At 41.6% G+C, this 22,658-nt stretch overlaps 1 protein-coding gene across 4 annotated transcripts in view; it reads right to left on the bottom strand.

Moving 5' to 3' along the window:
• The window catches only part of FAM13C (family with sequence similarity 13 member C), a 128,198-nt gene that overhangs the window by 42,581 nt on the left and 62,959 nt on the right, over window positions 1-22,658 (bottom strand). For all 4 annotated transcript variants that reach the window (XM_059662666.1, XM_059662667.1, XM_059662665.1 and 1 more), the window contains one exon: window positions 13,278-13,341. In XM_059662666.1, the coding sequence (XP_059518649.1) occupies window positions 13,278-13,341 (64 nt within the window). The remainder of the gene's footprint in view (window positions 1-13,277; window positions 13,342-22,658) is intronic.

Raw genomic sequence — 22,658 nt, 5'->3', positions numbered from 1 at the left:
TGATAAAGTGAGGACAGGATGGCAGAATGAAAGAAACTCTGCAGAGCACCTGTTACTGATGATCTCCTTCACCACACCTATGACCTATGGCCTAAGAACAACCTGATGTTTCTCAGCACACAGAGGGTGGGGACTCGAACACTCTGTGTGGGATGGGGTCATAAAGGGATATCCCAGGACGGGGGCCTTTACCTATGAGCAATCCATGCCACTGTCACATACATGTCCTGCTAGTGGGTGAGGAAGTCATGCCACCAGAGCTGAACCACAAAGAGCCACCGGTGAGAAGGCCCATGGGTAGTGTGTACCATGCAGGCAAGGGCCATGCCCCCTGCAGATGTCATACCAGTACACCGCTCCCTGGCTCTGGCAGCTTCCAAAATACAGAGAGCTGCACTAGGCTGTGGAGTATGAAACTTATGTCAGCCCCTTCCCTGTGGGACTTACAGTCTAGTGGGGAGACAGTTAATATACAGGAAAATGAATCAAATGAAAAGCAAGTTATTAGTGTCATAAGGCTATGCAGGAAAGAAACAATAAACCCAGGGAAAGGCGAGTAAAGCAGCTCCAAGATCATGCCTGACTTAGCTACTTTTCATGCACGAATATGGTTTCCCCCTACAGAAAAACAAAGGGCAGTAAATCCCTGTGGTCCTAATGCTACCTCATTGTAGCCCTTCTCTTCCTAGGACCTCCACTCCCTGTGAGGCTATCGCCAGCCCATCCCTGGGGGCCACCCTGCTACTGCTTTTCCAGATTTAGTGGCAATGTCTCTCTGAATGGGTTTCTAGGATCTGCAGGGAAATTGAGCAAAGGTTGATGGATCCTAGTCTAAAGAGCAACAAGTATCTCTGCTTCCCCAACGCTCCCATCTGGTTACGAAAGAAGCCAGAGAGCAGTCCATATAACCTAGTTGTGGTTTTCTAAAAGCTACTTTTTCCCTTTTACATAATGGAAAATATGCTGCTTGTTTTAGAAAATACTCCACTCATTTTCTCTCCTCTACAATTACCAGGTCCCGCTTTAATTGGGTTGAAATGGAGAACACCCACACAGGCTGATGGTTAAATGCTATTTTCGGGTGCCCTGGTCTGCAATTCACCAGTTGCAGAGCAGGGTCAACTTCTCATTTCTATGAAGAGGTTAGTGGCCCTCTCCCATCCCTTTATCTATCCAAGAACTGTATACAGATTCTCTATGGTGATAGGAAGCAAACTCAAATTGGGAATCTGCTCAAATTTGGGAAGACAACGTGGTCTCTGAATATCTCCACGTCTATTTACCACTTTTCTTCCCCGAGTTTTTATGTTTTTGTGCATATTCCCCTAACACACACACACACACACACACACACACACACACACACACACACACTCTTCCTTTCAACCTCCTCCCTGCTCCAACCTCCCCAAGACCAATTCAGCTGTCATTACTTCACAGTCAAATTTCCATCAAATTCTAGAGCCAGTTCTGATTACCTTATCTAAACAGGGCCCCCAATTTCTTTGTTGCTGCCTTGTTTATTTCCTTCCTAATGTTCACTATAATACATCACTTTTATTTGCCTACTTGTTTATTGGCTCTTTCCAGTTCCAGAAGGGCTGGAACCATGCCTCCATTGTGCACTGCTGGACCCAGCACAATGAGTAGGACAGGAGGCAACCAATAAAGAGACTGCCACTGTGTATCAGTTTGTTTTCCTGGACCCTTTAGGCAGTACAGTACTTGGGAGGCTCTTCTGAATATCCAAATTCAAGACCCCTGCTGCCGTGGTTTGGGAATTTAAAAACACTTATAAATCACTGGGGAGTTTGTTAAAGATGTGCACTCCCAGCCAGGTATCACCCCAGAAACTTGGATTCTATGGTTTGGGGCAGGGTCATTTAGGTGCAGGAAGTCCAAGGTCTGCACTTTTGAGAAATATTTTGCTAATCCCTAGGGCCTTGACCCACTTGAAATATTGCCTTGCTTGACTGCTTAGCTCCACCTTTCCCAGGGACAATAGTGAGAGAGTGGCTCTAGGGCAGCCGTGGGCAAACTACGGCCCGCGGGCCAGATCCGGCCTGTTTGAAATGAATAACACTAAAAAAAAAAAGACCGTACCCTTTTATGTAATGATGTTTACTTTGAATTTATATTAGTTCACACAAACACTCCATCCATGCTTTTGTTCCGGCCCTCTGGTCCAGTTTAAGAACCCATTGTGGCCCTCGAGTCAAAAAGTTTGCCCACCCCTGCTCTAGGGTCTAGCCTAGGGCTGACCTGTGGCAGGGCCACAAACAAGTCCCAACCTGGAGGTCAGAGCTCTCCTAGCATAATTAAGCCTGACCTTTTAGCCATCCCTAATTCCTTCCTAAGTAGTTAATGGGCTGAGGGAGATGCAGCAAGTGTTGTGAAAAAATAACATTTGTATACATGTTAATCTACCCTTGTTTTAATCCTATATAATAAAAGAGAAACATGTAAATTGACCGTCCCTCCACTATGCTCACCAGCCAATCAGGCGTATGCAAATTAACCCAATAAAAAGTTAGGGTTAATTTGCATACACAGGTGCAGGGCGGAGAGCAAAGTGGGAGAGCTGGTGAGAGTGGAGAGGCTTGGGGAAATTGGCTCCCTAAGCCGCCAGACAGAGAGCAGAGAGGGAGAGCTGGCGGCTTGGAGGACTTGGCAGAGTGGGAGGCCATGGGACAGAGACAGAGCAGGAAGGGAAAACGAAGATCATGGGGAGCACCAGGATTTCTGGGAATAGTAGTTTTGGTAGCAGCCCCAGGACCTGGAGCAGAAGCCCAGAGCTCAGGGAGCACCAGGAATGTTGGGAATCATAATTTTGGTGGCAGACGGATCTCCTAGACACTAGAGCAAAGTGAGCCTGGAGCAAGTTACTGTTGTGGTGGAGGATGGGGGTAAAGCAAAGGTGAGAGACATAAGTAAAATCAGAGTGTCTAGGAAAAATTAAAGGGAAGATATCCTAAAACTTCCAGGAAATCTCCAATGCAGCAAAGAAAAAAAAAAATGCCTCTATTATTCTGTGAGCAACAAACCAAACTGAGTTGGGGTCTCAGACAATTCGCTCTTATGATTACAAAAACAGAGAGAAACTCCCAGATTGGGGAGGGCTCCCCTGAGGGCTCCCAGATTGGAGAGGGTGCAGGTCGGGCTGAGGGACCCCCACACCCCCCAATGTATGAATGTCATGCACCAGGCCTATAGTCAGACTATAAAGCATTGACTTGAAGGCTGGGTTTTTGTGTCCTCATCCAGTCATGAGAGATGAGCCCCAGCTGTATTCTCTTATCTGTCTTTTCTTCAATCCTTCACCACCCCTCCTCAGGTTCACCCTTGGCCTTGCAGCACAAATAGCTTTTCCCTGACCCTCAGCTCTCTGACATCCTCATTTGCCTCCTGCCTCAATCTCTCCTTAGGCGCTGGAGTTGCATATGTCCCAGCATGCTTTGCAGTCAATTCTAACTGAAGGATGACATACCTGGCTCAGCCCATGCCAGTTTCCTCTGTGTGGGATGGTTCTGTAATACCCAAAGGAGAAACTCAATGTAAAAGAACCAGCTATCACTTCAAGTAGCCTCTGTTGACAAGAAGACCCAAGTCCTAATGTAGTGCTAGCAGCACTTACACAAAAGCAATACCACCACACACTATAACCAAAACCAAATTATTTCAACCTGGGAAGGGGGATTCCTATGCTTAGCTCGACTTCATCGTGATATCCTCAGTCAGTTCGCTTTATTAAATAAACAACAAAAGCAGGATGTTTGAGAGAAAATAATAGTTTTGTGAACTAAAAAATATTTAATTCAGGACTGTTTCTAGAGAAGACCTTGATTTTCTAAGAGTAGAATGTGTCCCATTCAACTCATAGAATGGGCTTTAATTGTTTCTCTTTGCAGTTTTAGTACTTATACTATCCAAAAGCATAGGTATTAAGATGGACAAACCCCTAACAAACCATTTTTTTCCAGAACATCAATTATATCCTACAGGCTAAGTGCACTAATCTAGTCTGTGTTGTAGCGTATATAATTATTATTTGTAGCTACTTAAGTTCCAATTTTTTTAGCCCTATTATTCTGCTTGAAAACTACATTTAATAAAATGTTGGTACATTAGAGGGTCCACTGGGGCTTTTAATCCCAACTCTACCATTGGCTCATTTTGTATTGATTTGGGGAAAACCATCCAAGTATGCTGGCCTATAGGCCCTTTTTTTCTCTCATGAGACTACTGTAAGTTCTAAAATTGAATGGATATTAGAAATTAATAACTATCCCACTGGAAAATGAAATAAAGTACCAACCTATGCCTCTAAAGATGGCAGGTCACACTGGAAAGCATTAGCCATTCTCTCAAATACTAGTATTTTTGTTTGAAAGAAAATTAAGCTTTTGCTTGCCTTAAAATCTGAGTGTTACAGCTCTAAGAAAACCAATAGTGTCCTGAAAAGGGTAAGAGATACCAACACGAGCAAGGCCAGGCTCTGGGATGTGAGCTAATGTGTGTCACTCACTATAAATCCCTGAAAAGCAGGATGATAAATTTAATTCTTCTATTGCAGTCCCCACACACCCCACCCCAGCACCAAACCTGGAGTTGTATACACAGTTGCTTCTCAGTAAATAATGTTGAAAGAAAAAATATTTTAAAAATCAGTTTTCAGGCAAAATTTTGGTCTTATGACTGGCAGAAATATTTTTTAAAAGCTGGCAGGGGTTGGGGGTGCAGAATCCTATATAATAAAAGCCTAAAATGCTAAGTGTGCAGTTGTCCACTCAACCAATCAAAGCATAATATGCTAATGATATGCTAAGGCCACTAAACCGCTCGCTATCATGTGCACTAACCACCAGGGGGCAGATGCTCTGACCAGTAGGTTAGCTTGCTGCTGGGGTCCGGCCGGTCAGGGCTGAATGAGATAGGCCGGGCATGCCCTGGAGCCCTCCCACGGTCCCTCCTCAGCTGGCCAAACTTCCGCGACCCTCTCTGGCCCCAATCGTGCACTGGTGGAGTCCCTCGGCCTGGCCTGCGCCCCCTCACAATCCGGGACCCCTTGGGGGATGTCAGAGAGTCAGTTAGTTTCGACCCGATCCCACTCAATGCAGGATCTGCCCCCTGGTGGTCAGTGCACTCCCACAGGGGGAGCGCCACTCAGCCAGAAGCTGGGCTCATGGCTGGCGAGTGCAACGGTGGTGGCAGGAGCCTCTCCTGCTCCCATGGCAGTGCTAAGGGGATGCAGGCCTAAGCTGGTAGGTGTACATCCCCCAAGGGCCAGACTGCCAGAGGGCACAGGCCAGACTGAGGTGCCCTCCCCCCCCCGGCAAGTGTACGAATTTTGTGCACTGGGCCTCTAATCTACACTAATAAAAGAGAAATCTGCGAATTGACCGTACCTTCGCGATGCCCACCAGCCAAGCAAGAGTGAGTATGCAAATTAACCCAACAAAGATGGTAATTAATTTGCTTATGCAGGTGCCAGGCGGGGGGGGCAGGGTGGGACACACACATCGCGACGCAGGCGTTCTACACCGCCCCAGCCGCTCTGGGCCTCTGGGCAGCGTGGGAAGGTGGGAAGGCGGCTCTGGCAGGAGTGAAGGCAGTGCCGGCAGCCAGGGAAAGGAAGGTCCACTCTTGCACGAATCTTCGTGCATCGGGCCTCTAGTATATTACATAAGCTGTCAGCTTCCTATTTTGCCAAGTGACAACATGTGGGAAAATAAACAAAACAAAAAAAAAACCATTTAATTACACAATGACATTTTAAAGAACATTCTCTAAATTAAAGAATTTTTAGTAGACATTAGCTTCATGGAAAACTCACTACATGGTTCTTTTCTCCTTTAACTACAACACAGGCTGACTCCTGGGAGCCACTGAACTAGATACAGCTGCTTCCAGCCTCCCATGAGGGGGGCAGGAAATTAGTAGTGTGAAGAAGATTAAAAGAATAGGGTGAAGAAGATTAAATGACAGAGTGAGAGACAAGGAAAAGAAATGAGATGCCATATAAGAAAGAGCAGAGGCCAACAGGACAAAGCTACAGTGGAGTGTGGGACTCGGGGAAGGCTAGTAGGCAAAGGCAAACACAGGTGGGTCAGCGTTGGTTAAGTCTTGCCACAACTTCTCTGTCCAGCCCAACACCTCTCAAGTTTCTCCAAGTTAATTCTCAGACAAGGAAAAATATGGGCAGCTGCTGACATGGCTTGCGCCTTTTCTGCCAATACCACTCTAAGGATTCCCTGGACAATGAGGTCTACAGACCTGACTCCCCTGGAAACAAGAAGCCAGACTGGATAGTTGCCTCTGAATGATGGGCCAGAATAAACCAGGCCTGGAAACAGCTCAGAGTTTCTTTGCTGTGCAGTTCATTCAATTGGAAATTAAAACTAGGGTTCACACCATCACCATATTGGCCAAGGGATGTCCTCACAAACAGTGACAAGAAAACTTGGCTTAAACTAAATGAGTCATAGGACACCATTTCAGCTTCCAGCTGAGTAAGAAATAGTAGTAGGGAAGTAAGGTGACATTATCTCAGCTCAGAAAACCACACCAGAAAAAATGCCAAATGGCATCCTACAGTGGTCCAGCAGACAGGAAAATTACCTTGGATATTTTGTTTCCAGAGACCAGTATTATGCAGCCCAGCATTCACTCATCCACCTTCTGATAACAGCACTCCCAGAACCAAAATGGGAAGTGTGGTCTATGTCTAGCCAATCTAGCCAAACCCCAAGGTCATGGTGACTGGGTCAAAAAAGGGCTACATTCCCCAAGCCAGGAAAATGAGACTTACCTATGGAACTTTTCAAAGCTTAAAAAGAAGGACTTCCACTATAGAGTAGGCAGAATCCTAAAGATATTCCCCAAGATACCTATACCCAGGTATTCAATCAAACATTAGTAGGTGCTGCCATGAAGGGATTTTGCAAATATAATTGAAGTTTTAACTCAATTGACCAAGGATACAGAGATAAGTTGGGTGGGCCTGACCCAATCAGGTAAACCCTTTAAAAGCAGAGAGTTCCTTCCAGTTGTTGGAAACTAGACATCATCTGAGAGATTCAGCGCACTGAAGGATTTAGTGTTGCTGGCCCAAAGGCGAAAGGATCCATGTGAGGAAGAATATGGGCAACCTAGAAGCTGAGAGATGCCTCCAGCTGATGACCAACAAGGAAATGGGGATCACACTCCTACAACTTCAAGGAAATACATTCAGGCAACAACCTGAATGGGCTTGGACATGGATTCTTCTCCCAAACCTCCAGATAACAGTCCATTGCAGCCAATGCCTTAATTTCAGTCTTGTGAGACCTTGAACAAAGACTGCAATGGAGTCTGCCCAAGTTTATGACCTATATTACTGTGAACTGATAAATGGGTGTTTGTAGCTTCTAAACTTTTTTGGTAATTTGTTACACAGTGATAGAAAACTAATACACACTGGAATTACCAACTGTAAGAATAATGTGTCCCTAGAGAGAGGTTGACCTAAAGATAAAGTCCATATAGGGAGGCAGAATCAAGATGGCATCTATACAAATCTTTAATCCCTGGATCTAGCCATGCATGGAGCCTATTCCAATCCTAACGTTTCAGCTGTGTAAATCAACAATATCCTGTCATTTATTAAAGCCAGGGTGACTTCACTTTCAGTCACAAGGGAAAAAAAAAATCCCTGAAGCAGGGAAAAAAAGAATCCTCAATCAATCCTAAACTAAGGCCCAACCATGTAGCCTGGGTTTGCATTTCAATAGAAAAATACAGCTGCCTACTCTATAAAAACAATGCCTTTCAGCATACTCAGGACTATCAAAGGACTAAAAAAAAGCTCTTGCTGGACCTTCTTTTTTTTTTTCCCTCCAAAAAAAAAAAAAAATTAAAATTTTTTTTAGGGAGAAACACATTCTTGAACCAAACAGCAAGTATCACCTTGAAATGTGATATGGCCTGATGCCAAAATATATGCTAAAACCATGCCTGGTTATAAAAAGACAATCAAATCCTTCATATGGAGACACACATAGACACATGCATATAGGCTCAAAAGGGGGCACCAGAAATATGTAAATTGGTCTACTTTAAATAAAATTAAATTTTAAAGGATTCTTCATAAACTTTAAAGAGGAAGGTATTTTTAATGTTAAGGCTAATGTTGAGCTATTTTGACCAGCATATTTCAAAAATAAGGGGTAACAGTAGCATGTGAAGGAAAATAAATTTTTCATATTGATGTTAGGTAAATAATCTCTTTCATAGTCACCTAAATAAAAACAGATGTCCCCTTCATAGAATAAGAACCATGATAAAAAAAATTAAATGTTTAACTTGTTATTGATGTTAGGTCATTATTGAGCATTTGTTGGTTTAACTGGTTACCAAGGAAAATGGTGTTTCTATGCCAACTTTTCTCTTAAGGGAGCAATGGAACTAGAATTTTCTCTAACTTCAGCAACCATTTCCTTTCCCTACTCCCCACCTCCCAGAATTAGAAAGGTGGTAGCAGGGTGGGAAGAATGGGTTAGCATTACCCTTTTGACTCTCACTGCTAAGTCCATCAATTTCTTCTCCCCTATAAAAGGCAATGTCTTCTTCTCCTATTCCATGACCTGGATGCATATGATGCAGTGACTTCCATTTAGGTTGGTTTCTTCCTTTCCATCAGTGGCCCTTCCTATATTCAGTTACTTCAACATCAGGCTGATAAACATACTAATATCTGGCCCCATAATTCCTAAGTCCCTTCAATTATAACACCATTTCCACTTAATTATGGCTGGCCATTTCAGCAGGTTGACATAAACTTCCAGGATCTCAAACCTTCTAAGAACAACCTCTATCTGTTCTCTCTCTCCTTCTCAACTCTGAAAGTAACCTTATTCTATCCTCTTAATTATGGTAAAGTTCTAGATTTCTCTGTTCTAATGATTAATCATTCCACTTAGAGTCTTAGTTAGTGAGAACCATACATCTCCATAGTTTGATTCTGGGGGCACACACACACACACACACACAAAAAAAACAGACAAACAAAAAAAATATTTCCTTCAATTACCCCTTAACACGTAGCTACTTTGAAATCCTCACATTAGAGCTAGACTTATTCTGAGCAAAAGACTGGTGTAGCTTTTGTTTATTTTCCCATTACAAAGTTGAGTATCTGCTTCATTGTTCTTGACATACCTCTCTTAGGTAAACTTATTAAGCCATTGCAAACTTTTAAATATATATTTATAAACTGACAACTTAGGCCTAAAGAGGATAAACTGTAGATTGGTCTATGTCAGCATAAGACAGTTTCATAGCCAGCAAGCCTCAAAAGGAAATGAAAGAAGAAATCCATAGAAGAGCAACCAAAACCACATTTGTCTTTTAGGGCCAGCTGCCTTGTGGCTGACCTTACCTCTAGGATCGTTAAAATTCCAGGTAAAATGTGAATGGAAACAAACTCTTATTCACACAGCAGAAACTTTCTTTATACAAAGGTTAAGTGCAGAATACCTTCAAAATATCTATCAGTTAAGAAAATAAAATATATTTCCTGAGCACATAAGTCATGGACATTTTTTTAAGGTGCCCATTTCCTTCTATAGGATGATGACATGAGTTGAGCAAGTATAATGGCAGAACTAGACAGAAGGTCCAAATTGATCCAAAGTTTCAGTCTGTTTCTTAGGAGGACTCTACTGTTTCAGGCCCTCAATCAGCTTCAATTCTTCACCTAGGATCACATAGCCCTCCCTCCTCCTCTCATAAGATAAGAATGTCAAGCACATGTGTCACTTTTATAGTACTATTTAGTATTCACTCCCCAAAACTGACCTCAGTGCCTGCCCTTGAGGAGGCCTTATCCCAGAGTAACCCTAGGGCAACTCACCTCATTCCATCCCTGATGGAAACATATGACTAAATTCTATAAGCAATGGGAAAATGGGGGTGAGGGATTCAATAACTGTTCAAACTGAAATTCAAAACTACCTGCCCCAATTTTACAAATGAAAAACTAAAGGAGCTGATAATGGTGCTTTATGAAATGCAGTCTGGGAAGTAGAAAAAAGTATTTGGGCAAGTTTTCTCAGGATATGGAAGACCCATTAATTTTCTTTATACATCTGTTATTTTTCTTATTTGGAACTGAAACTAGGAATGGGATCTATTAGGATGTGGAAAGGGAAAACAATGTTTTTCTTTCACTTTTTCCTTCAATAACTTTTTGATCTATCGAATGCTTATCAATTACATGGACTTGGGGAAATAACTAAAACCAAGGATTAAGGTTAGTGAGACATTGACAGATCTCAAGTCTAGAATATTTTTCAATCAGGATATAGGAAACACCACAAATAAAATCTCCTGATAACTCAGAGGCAGAATCTGACAGCTCAGGTCAATGGCAGTTATTCAGAAACCAAATCCTATAGCATAGTCCCAAAGATACCAAAACTCATCAAATAGAGATACAAGTTCTATTAAGGTACCCAAGGTCAAAAACTGGGAGCTTGAGACTAGCAGAAGAAACATGAGACTGGCAGAAATCAAATCTATACACAAGCCAAGTAAAAACAAGAAGTGAGTTTTTTAGTTCACTGGGAAAATATGGGGGACACAGACAAAGTCAGATGCTCATATGTAGATATGCTACACCATGAATCAATCTTAGTGGGTATAGGAGACCTTGGGGTTAAATACCAGCTCTGGAACCAAACTAAGCTGAGCTCTACCTATTATTCAGAAGGTAGAAGTGAAATAGAGTGAAATTTTGGGAAAATATAAGGCACATATGTAGGATTTCAATTCATTATTATTTAGGGTCTGGAAAATATTTTGGGACCATGCTTCATGAAAGGCTCAAGAAACTCTTTTGGCTTTAGACTTGCAAGTTGGAGTGGAGAAGGAGAGCAAATATGGAACTGGTGGGTTTCTTTTAGAGAAATGGAAGTCTGGGGGTGGGAGTAAAGAAATAAAGAGAACAATGAAGAGAACTAACAAAAAATAATTCTACCTTACATTTCCATTTAGAGATGGAAGGAATACTCTATTAAAAGTCAGCTGTGCAAGGAGACCAAAAAACAGTTAATGAAAAAAAAATAACTATGATCAGTAACAACTGATCATAACTGTCAAAAATTGGAAACAACCATACAAGGGGTTACAACAAGGAGAATAAAAACTAAAAGTACATGCCGAACACTTATAATTCTCACAAACTTAATACTGAGTAAATAAAACCAGACACAAAAGAGTACACAGAGTCTGTTTCTAAAAAGCTCAAAAATAAACAAAACAAACCAATGTCAGTGGGAAGAGCAGTTATCCTGATAGGAGAGTAGTGAATGGAAGAAAGTACAAAGGACCGTCTGGGATGCTAATATGTTCTATGTCTTGATCTAGGGACTGGTTACATACTTTGTGAGAATTCATCCAGCTGTGACTTACAGTATACACACTTCTATGTCTTTTCTATTTCCATTAAAAATATTAAAGCATGTTTCCCACCTGTATCCTTTAGGACTCGGATGCCTAAAGAAATGTCATTATGGGGTTCTTTCATAAAAGAGTGGTTTCTGTAAGTTTGGGAAATGGTGGGAAAGATGCAGTTAAATATATTTCTACTGTATAGGAGGTCTCCATCAATAAGTCTGAACACATGGTCTGGACCCACTCATGATGCCTTCCACAAGCTTTTCTAAGGTTTCCTCCTGTCCCCAAATTTCAGTCACAACAGAAACTTCATGAAAGGATGAGGGCCTGCACACACAATTTACCCGGATTGGAACGAAGTCACTCTGAGCACACACTCACTGTTATCGATCTGTCTGGATCAGCATCACCCCTTTTCCATGCAAGAGTGCACATTTAAAACATGGCACTGACTGCTCCTTTGGCTGCATGTCTCCATTTAGCATTCTTGTACCCATGGAATGCCAGAGTAATGAGCTGGCACATACCATGTAATTTGCAAATATAATAGTGAAGCAATACAGAAAAGCCTATTTTCAAATAGAGCTTTTTGCAATTATCAAGTAATCTCATGGGTTTCCAGCTCATAAACCAGTTTCTCCCAAATATTGGGAACCTATCACAAGTTGACTCTTACAACCACTTCATTTTTCTAGTCATTTGTGTCAAAGCAAAGCATCATTTCTTTACAACCAGCACTTTGCTTGTTCACAGTGGGGCAAAAATCTGTGTTCACTGATTCATATTCTTGCCTCTTTCTCTTAGATTCTTAAATTCTTTTCCACTCTTGCTACCATGAATGAGATTGTGGAATTTGAAGGCTGTCTCCGGGCACAAAGAAATAACAAGCAGTGTTCTGTATTGTTATCTTTAGGAGATTTCCACAACTTTAGTAATTTATTTAACTTGATTCAATCAGGCAGCTGGTTTACCTTTAGCTATTCATTTCAGCTAAGTTCTACAGTTTAAAAATATCACCTAAAGTCAGTCCATTACTTTTTTCCTCTTTGGAAGGGGAAGAGAGATGCATCTTTAAATGACAAATGAAAAATTTGCCTGAAGCCCATCATTTCTCTTCCTGGCATCTGAACATCAAGTCTTTTCATTATTTTTGTTATGATCCTAATCAGATATACCACCCACTGCTCCTTAATTATACAATGAGGACAAGAACAACTAGGCAGCATTACACACCAATGTCATAAGCCAAGGCATTCATAACAGAGATCCCACTTTTATTATATTGATTTCCAACAGAAGAATTAAATTATACATTTCAAAGAAAATCTAGAACAAGCTTATTAACACTGCAATATCCAGTTTGGTGAGAAACCATTTGGGTTGGAAAAGATGGCTTCATTGTCTCAAAACACACTAAGGCTGTGTTGCAAGCACCACACTAACTCATGTTCCATGGATAAATAGCAAGCATGATTATATTTGAGACCGCAAAAGCTGTTAGAATAAAGAGAGATATGAAATCAAATTAAGAGAAAAATTTTACAAATGTAACTGTCAGCCATGGCTATCCAATCCTGAAGCAAAGTTGAAAAGAGTATAATGAAATGACTGCTGGACTTGGTTCAGGTCCAAGACATAGTGAGCAGCCCTACAAATAATATTTTAAATGTGTCTGCTCCAGAGCAAGGAATAACATTACCCAAAGAAGGACAAAGGAAACAAGTTCGCTTAAGAGCAAAAATACTTAAAAGTTTTTATCAGAGAGAATTCCTAGGCCTAGGAAAAACAGTAATAGCTTTCATAATTGGCTAATTAATATTTCTGCAACCAACGATTGCACCTACCTCATTTAAGTCCCGCTGAGTTTCAAAAGCATCCTTTGGTAAAATGGCAGCCCTCTGGTCTATTCTATAAAATACAAAGAAGAATTATTTCAATTTAAAAGAAACCTTTCAACAGGGCACATTAAAAGCTGGTGGCTACAGATCTGTCTATACCCGTTAGAAACCTTCAGTGGTACCCCACTGCCCATAGAAAAAATTCCAGACTCCTTATAATGGTCTGCAACACATCACAGTGTTTGAATCCTGCCAGCCTCCCTGGCTCCACCTCCTATCATGCTCATCCTTGTCCCCTATACTCCAACCTCTCTGGCCTTCTGTTTCTTTAACACATAATGCTGGTTCCCTGTTCAAATCTTCACCCTTCCTGTCCCAGAAGGTCCTTCCCGCAGATCTTCATAGAGGGACTCTTCTCAGTTGTTAAAAAAATGACACATTTTGTTCACTGAAAACAGCTTTTGGAAATTTTGGCCTCTCAGCTATCACAATAAATGGTATAGCAATTGCTGGGTAATATGGTGAAGCTGGCTTTTGCCACTACAGAGTTAACAATAGAAGAAAAAGAACTTGAAACAGGCAAATCTACTCTATTGTTTTTGTGGGATTTTTTTTGTTTGTTTGGGTTTTGTTTTTTAGTTTAAAAATAAAAAAATAAAAAAACTCCACAACTGGTAGATGCTCAACTCCAACTCATGATTCATCAAATGCTATGGTCCAATGGCATCTATTTTATAACATTCAAGTTTTTCTGCAGCAGTTTGCAGACTATTATATAATAACCTTAGTAAATGACAGTCATTATCCACATTAAAAAGCCTGCTATCTTAATGAATGAAAGATTTACTCAGTGTTAAGTCATTTATAAAAAGACTTATTTGGGGACATAATTATTTACAGTTGTTGTTGTTCTGCCTGAAGAAAGCATACATGTCCTCTAAATGATTTCTAAAAGTCAGGATGCACATTTAGAAATCCCACGAGCCTCACTTTGAAATAGTCTCAAGAATGCAGGGTTCTTTCAGTCCACAGGCATTGCTAACTGTGCAAACAATTTATTTCTAATGAGAAAGGTAAAGAGATGGTCAAACAAAATTGTAAAGGTCATGCTGATGTTTCCCATGTCCGCACCAGCCAGTACGTCCCTCCCGAGTGTAGTAGAAGGCTAAGGGTCCCAACCAGGAGCTCGGAGAGAGAGCGTTCAAGTGAGAAAAGCAAGGACGTAAGGAAGAAGGCCTCTGGCACACCCATCCTATGCCCATCAAGTCTCTGAGCCACAAACACAGTGATTTCAGGGCTTCAGAAAATACAAAGTAGTCTTTCCTGAAAAATGGGGGAAACCCTCCTAGGGATAGGGATTAACTTATTCTACCCTGTAATATCTAAAACGCTGCATGGCTCATAATTTCTTTGTAATTTACAGTGGTTCTCAAATTGTGTTTCTATAAATTATGGTAGCACCAAAAAAAATGGAAGTGTTGTTCTTTAATGGAAACAATATTTATGTTTTTTTAAAATATATTTTTATTGATTTCAGAGAGGAAGAGAGAGGGAGAGAGAGATGGAAACATCAATGATGAGAACCATCAATCAGCTGCCTCCTGCACACCCCACACTGGGGATGGAGTCTGTAACCTGGGCATATATCCTGACCAGGAATCGAATGGTGACTTCCTGGTTCATAAGTTGATGCTTAACCACTGAGTCATGCTGGCTGGGCAATATTTATGTTTGTAAGCAGAAATTTCTCTAGGTCTTTGGTGCCAACAGATGGTAAAATAAATGCACAAGTAGTGAACACTAATGGGAGAAAGCAGATATAGACTTGGTTTTAAAAATATAGTATGGCCTGGCCAGAGTGGTTCAGTTCGTTTTGCATCATCCTGTGCAATGAAAGGTTGCCGGTTTGATTCCTGATCAAGACACATACCTAGGTTGCTGGTAACAGATTGATGTTTCTCTCTCTCAGATCAATGTTTTTTCTCTCACTCTCTATTTCTCTTGCTTCCCCTCTCTAAGCATGTCCTTGGATGAAGCTTAAAAATAACTAAAATTAAAATATAATATTCATTGTTGAGATGCACAGACTAGCCTACTCACATGATCTTCCAAAAAAATTCTCATAACCTCCAGATCAAGCTTGAGAATTGTGGTCTAAGTATAAAAGGTGCTTTAATTTATTAATCATTGGAGTATCTCCTAAGTGCCTGGTACATTGTTGAGGACTAATAATCGATAAGCTGCATTTATGTCTTTAGGAGTCTTACGATTAGTGGAATCTTAAGCAGAGCACAAAACTAACATTCAGCCTTGATGCTATTTCAGTAAATCAGGGATCAGCACATAGGAGCTGGTGTTTGAATGGTGGAGAGGAACTGGAGAGGTAGAGACAGGTCAGAGATACTTTTCCAAAGATAAAATAATCAAGACATCCTGGGTGTGGATTCAAACTATAAAGTACAAGAAACTGAGTAATCAAAATTATTCCCAAGTCTTGAGCCTGTGTGACAAGACAAATGACATGTGGTTTTCCTAATGGAGATATGAAAGCATGTAATTTTGGTGAGGAGCAGGCATAAAGACAGGTAATTCATGAGTTTAGATTTAGATATTCAAAGCTTGAGGTGAGGCTAAAATAGGGAACTGAAAATACCTAATCAAGGCTCACCCTAAAATGGGGCGCTTTACAGTGTGTTCAGCAGAGTGAGAGTGGTAACCGTCACAGTGATGAGCAATCACAGGTTCTACATCGGTTTTTCCCTATTGTGTGGTCAGAGCTCAGCATCGTGACTGCCACATGGTCTTACGGATGGATGGATAAATGAAGAAACAGAAGAACCAGATCTCAGAATGACTTCTCCATCTACCACTTAGGAGGGATGTGTACCCACGGGCAAGATATTAACATCTCTAAGCCTAATTTTCCTCATCTGTAAAGTGAAGATAATAATAACTACTACTCATGGGGCAATTCATCGTGGGAAGGACAGTTCATGAATAATGTTTGTTACTACTGTTAGCTACATTAAAGTAACACGTGCATTCTACAATCATATATAAAATACCATAATAATGATAAGTATACATTTTATTAGTAACAGTAATGGAAGCCTATGAATGAATACGCTGAAAGAGATAAAAGCTGGGACATCCTTCCTCAGGACCACTAACCAGGCTTCTGAAAGTGGCCAGTTATGGGACAGAAGAAAGAAGAGCCATGAAGAAAATGGACACATCACTAAGGAGGTAAAAAGCTAAACAGGATGGCACTCTAAATGCTGAAGAGAAAGAAGTTATAGGAAAGAAGAGTGTCAAGAAGAACCGAACAATTCACCAGCCCTCACCATGCCAGGCTGGGACTGCCACGCAGTTTACCTATCTTATTTTGTTTCATCCTCATGGTAACTATATGAGATTAGGCTTATAATACCCCTAACTCTGTGCCAGGTACCACTGAAGGTGTTGGGAATAAAACAGCGAATAAAAAAAAGTTTCTGCCCTCATGGAATGTATATTCTTGTAGAAGGAGAAAGAACCCCCAAAAAATAAACCAGTGATCATTGGTGCACCAGATGCTAATATGGAGAAAAAGAAGGAAAGACAAGTAGAACAGCACGCACAGAAGGACTGTCCAGCTCACACTGCTAGAAAATCTCCATGGAGAAATAAGAGAGTATGGACTGCAAAAGACAAAGGTCACGGCAGAAGAGGAAACAGAAACAAAAGCTTCTCACTGAAGAAGTTCAGCAACGACAAGCGAACTGAAACAGTAGCTAGGTATCTCAAATTCCTTTCTTTTAAGATCTTCAAAGATACTGCCTGGGCCATTTACAATCCTGGCTAGAAGCTGACCTCAACTCAAAACTGGATCACAGTGTTTCAACTCCCTCCAATTCTCTTTCCTCCCTTCACCCAAAACAACAACGAAACTAGATCAAATACGTCTCTATCAAATGCATGCTTCTGGATAGGGCAATGGTGAGTAGGACAGTCAGAGGTCTCCGCCAACTTCAATACATCCCTGCACCCAGCCCAAAGTCTGGCAATGGGAAATGTATTGTGGACTCCTGAGCCCGATTATGGCTCTCAGTACTGATCAGAATGCAATGCCTTCAAACAACTCCACCATCACCACCATTATTGTTACCACCACCATTATCACCCCACCATCACCATCCCCATCACCACCCCTCTGCTGTCCCACTGTGCCATCACATCACTGCTGCCAGCACCATGATGTAATTCAAAATAAAAGCACTTCTCAGCAGAGAAACACAAAACTGAATTGTTTGCTGATATTAAAAGAGCTTCCTGCTGGATTCTGTGACTGAAAAATTATGGCTAGCTGACTGAGGTGCAACTTTTCTAAAAACCTTCGGTGTTCCCACATTGCTAGAGCCCTAAAGCATGTGCTGAGCCAGCCTGCAGGGTCAGCCTGCAGTGGCCTTCCCCCAGGAGGTGGACTGGAATTCAAAATAGCACAACGCACAAAGCATGGAAACATTTTTCTTGGCCTAAGAATAATGTCAAACCACAGATGTGATAATTTGTGAAGAAGCAGTGTTCAGCATAGGATTTTTGATTTATAGCAACATTTCAACTATCCATAATTAAGTCGGCAGATGAGAGTGTTCCCTAAGTCGGTGAAAGGCTTCCCCAACTGCTTGTGGAAGACATCTGAGTTATCTAACACTTTCCTCTCCTTCAAACCCAAGAATTTTTTTTATTACCAAGTCCTTTAATTTCTTATCCCAAATAACCTTTGCATCTGTCCTCTCCCCACCACCTTAGGCCAAGTCACTATCATCTATCCTCTGGACTGCCTCCCTGAGTCTCCCTACTTCTCTACCCTCCCCACATCATCCCATACAAGAACCATGCCACTACCTTTCTGTACTGCACTTACAATAAAGACTAAAATTCTTAAAGTAAATTATGACATCCTGAAGGTTTAGCATTTGTTCACATCTTCAACCTCAGTTCCCATCAGTCTCCCTCTCTGCTCCCGCGACACTGCATTCCTTCAGTTCTGTGGACACACCGTGCCCCTTTCCACCTCAGGCCTTTGTATATGCTCTTCCTGTGCCCTTAATGGTCTCCCCTCTCCACTTTCCCTCCTAATGACCCCGTTCATCCCTTAGATACCTATCAGCCAACCAGGTTTCCCTTTTATATGTCTTACTGTATTCTGGTCCTCTACATCTGCTGTGTGCCATCTCTTAGTATCTAAATGTGTATTTGTATAATCATTTGATTTGTCTCTTTCTCATGAGTCTTGCTTAACATTTATTCTAGGGCTAATCCTTGCATCTGGCACATAGTAGGAACTCACATGTGGGCAGCTACCAATTCTGATATATGCCTGAATATGTACAATGATCATGATAAAACTCATGCTCCCTCCTCCAAGTGTAGCATGCCAACAGGACTGACAGGAGGGATGGCTCTCATTCCTACAAGTAGATGCATTTCTTCCACAAGGAGGCCTGCTGAGGATTACCAAGTGTCTTTCCAACCCACACGTAGAAAACCTGGGCAGAAAGAGTAAGAGGAGAGTATCCAACACACTTTTCAGCGTGCTTCATAGAGTCAGAACCTGAAAGCCAGACAGCGCCTCCCGTGAGCCACATTATAAGAGTTCTAGATAATCTACTATCGTAAATTGAGCCTCTATATTAGAAAGTCTGCATTAGAAAGCAACACAGGAAACACTAATGTATACCCGGATGACTGTCAGGAGGCTGTATGACTATGGTTTCCTGAAACTCTTTTGAAAACAAAAGGTATATCCCAAGAGGACAACCTTCTGAGCAAAACATTCTTTATGAACAAACAATAGCTCTATATGCAGACACAGACAAGAGGCCAATTAATTCCAGTAATATTATTAGTAACAATAACAATCCTCAATGCCAGTAAATATAAAGTTTCTTTCTCTAGGGAGTTTAAGCTGTATTAAAGGCTTTCTCTTACTGGTTTTCCCCCAAATTTCTATGCTAAAGGAATGAGATTAAATATTGGACAGCCAACTTCAAAAATAAAGAAACCAAGGCACAGAGTTTAAAATAACTCTCAAAGAGAGCACTAGCAGAAAACAGAACTAGAAGTCAAATGTTCACGAACTGACTTTCCAGCCCAATGCATGTACTTGTACAGGTCAATGAACTCCCTTAGAGGGGACTTGGGTGTCATGGCCAGAGGCAGAACATTGATCCTTAATACAAGCCCTCCCAGTAGCTAGAGCCCAAGCCCCACCCTCACCTCCCACCTTATACTTCTCTGAAGATTAGAATCAACCTGTTTTATTAAAAACAGATTCCTAGGCCCCACACTCACTGAAACAGTTTCCAGAGGAGTAGTCAGGTAACATATATTTAACAAGCGTCCCAGGAGATTCCTAATTGGGAAATATTAGCCCAAAGGTCTAGGTCACTGATGGCGAACCTATGATACGCGTGTCACCTCTGAACTCATTTTTTTTGGTTGATTTTTCTTTGTTAAATGGCATTTAAATATATAAAATAAATATCAAAAATATAAGTCTTTGTTTTACTATGGTTACAAATATCAAAAAATTTCTATATGTGACACGGCACCAGAGTTAAGTTAGGGTTTTTCAAAATGCTGACATGCCAAGCTCGAAAGGTTCGCCATCACTGGTCTAGGTGCAACAACCTGGGAAGGGACCAATGGCTAAAAAACACAGGTGAGGGACTTCTGTGAGGACAGAGTAACCTGGGTGTTTCTGGCCTGGCCTTTCAGCGGACACATTTCAGAAGAGGAAAGTGCTGTGTCCTTGGGGACACTATGAGAAACTCCAAACATAAAGCAGCCCAGTTGCATTGAAATAAATATCTCTCCTCACCTTGGTGGGCTGGGAACGGAGCCCAGAAATAGAACCACTCCAATGCCCAGAGAATGGGTGAGCTAGTGCGCCAGACAACGAGGCCAGCGTCAGAATCGGCAGAGGGAAGGAGGAGGAGGAGACATATGTATAGTTCAAAATACCCCGTGAACCAGGAAGGAAGAGTTTGGGAAGGGATGTCGAGGACAGGGAATTCAGTGGGAGCTGAGATCCTAATAATACTTTTTGATCAATAATAATGATAGCAGCACCTGGCCTGCTGAGCAGGAAATAAAAGCACTTTGCTCATATCATCTCATTTACTGCATTCATTTAATAAGTGATTATTAGACACCTGCTCCCTGTGCCAGGCAGGGCTGAGCCCAGGAGGCCCAGTGGTCGTAGCAGGTGCTGCAGCTCTGCGGACAATTCTGTTCACTCACATTATCCCTCTCAAGCACCTGCCAAGTCTCTTCACTTTCAACCTCAAGGATTTTGTGAGGCAGAGCTGGCTCCCTCCACCTGGAAGTGTGGGAGAACTACCTCCCCCAGGGGCAACAGAAGGAGGAATGTATGGATAAACACTGCAGCCCCCAATTTTCAGAGGGATACATCTGAGAACTTTCTACAAAGTTCCTGAGAGAGGCCTCAGAGCACTAATTCCAGTCACCGGGAGTGTTCAGTTACACACCCGCTGTCAGCTCTTCCTCCTCCTGTGTTCCTGCTTCCTGGGGTCACCTCCCTGTACCCAAGGCCTCCTATGAGGCTCTCTTGTCTGTAAGAAAGTAAGCAATGTAACTAAGGAGACATAATCCCTGTCTCTCCGGAGTTTACAGTCAGGGACAGAGAAAAAAATAACACACAAATGAAGAATTAGTTCAGGTGCAGCTGCAGCGAAAACACAAATGAAGAATTGGGTCAGGTGCAGACACAGTGAAGGGTATAAGGGTTCACAAGTAATTGGGTTGGGGTGGCTAACTTGAATGACATGAATATTTGATGAATATTAAAGACTTATGGCACTGGGCACTGTGATATTACATCTGACACTCGGCCTCCCAACACTAACTTTTAAAGTCATAAATCAGGATAGCTCAACAAACAAGAGAACTTTAAAAAAGCACAGAGGATTTGGGTAGGCATTAATATTAAGCCTAAATGCTACGTGTTCCTCGTAAAAGTTTTCCTTCTTTCCCAAAAGGGAAAAGTCATGAGTCATCTATCTTCACCTGTCACATTCCTGCCTCCTTCATTGCCATCATCTCCTCCCACAAGGGGGATGCTTTCGCCTGCAAGATGTCTCCCCACAACACACGATACTTAGAGTGGTCTTTTAAATATGTAATCTGAGCATGCCATTCCCATTAAAACCTCCAATGGCTTCTCTTTGAACTTAAAATCCGAAATCCACACCCTGGCTACCAGGCCCTGTGTAGCCCAGCCACTGCCGACCTTTCTGACACACATTCTCTCCGCAGTGCAGTATACTCCAGCCTGACAGACCTTGGTCTGTGTCCTGAACAAGCAGCACCTCTGTGCCTATTCCCAGAGCACATATGTTAGGATTCCCATTATTGTTTATTTAGAAGCAAACAACGAGTGCTATACATGCTTCAACACAAAGCTGTCCTTACCAATTTGGTCTTGGCACAAGATCAATAGAACCTGGGTCAGTGTCTATCTGAGGGGCAAGGGAGGGTTAATGATCAGAGAGGCAAATCCACAGAATAAAACACTCAAACAAAGAAGAGTTATCTAGGACAGAAATTCTGGTTTTAAGCATCATCTGACCCTATAAAAGTCACCTTTAATATTTGCTTTCTGATCCCAACTGATTCAAACCATAAAAGCCACAGGTACCACTGAAAATGCCTTGTTTCCTTCAGTTAACAAAAATTAAAAATAAATCCATTCTCTCTTAACACTCTCCCAATATTCCTGTTTACCTCAAATTGAGATAATAGTTCAAAAAAAAACACACACAACAGAAAATAAAATTACATCATATGATTACAGAGATTTTAACAAATATATTAGGGTTCCATAGCCTGAATAGTATACTATTTTTTTTACTTATAATAATTTCTTAATTTACAAATTTAATATGGGCTCAATGGGGGAAATTTTGGAAATCAAAAAGAATGTTTTTTAAATCACCCACTGTCATCCCACCTGAAAGTAACCACCAATAAAATGTTGATTTGTGTCTCTCCAGTATATGTTTCTGTACATAATTATATAGTAAGCAAAAATAGAATCACACTCCAGCTGGGTGGCTCAGTTGGTTGGAGCGTCATCTCATGCACCAAAAGGTTGTGGGTTCAATTCCTGGTCATGGTACATATAGGGACAGCCGATGGATATATTCCACTCCCCTCTCCTCCCCTCCCCTCCCCTCCCCTCTCCCATTCTCTCCATCTCTCCTCTCCTCTTCTTCTCTCCCCTTCCTCTCCCCCTAAAGTTAATAAAAATATCCTCAGGTGAGGATTATTGTTTAAAAATGGAATCACATAATACCATAATGTAACTAAATTTTTCCCCAT

Source organism: Myotis daubentonii, chromosome 13 (assembly GCF_963259705.1).
Source record: "Myotis daubentonii chromosome 13, mMyoDau2.1, whole genome shotgun sequence".
NCBI lineage: Eukaryota > Metazoa > Chordata > Mammalia > Chiroptera > Vespertilionidae > Myotis > Myotis daubentonii.
This window is presented reverse-complemented; position numbering and strand designations above follow the sequence as displayed.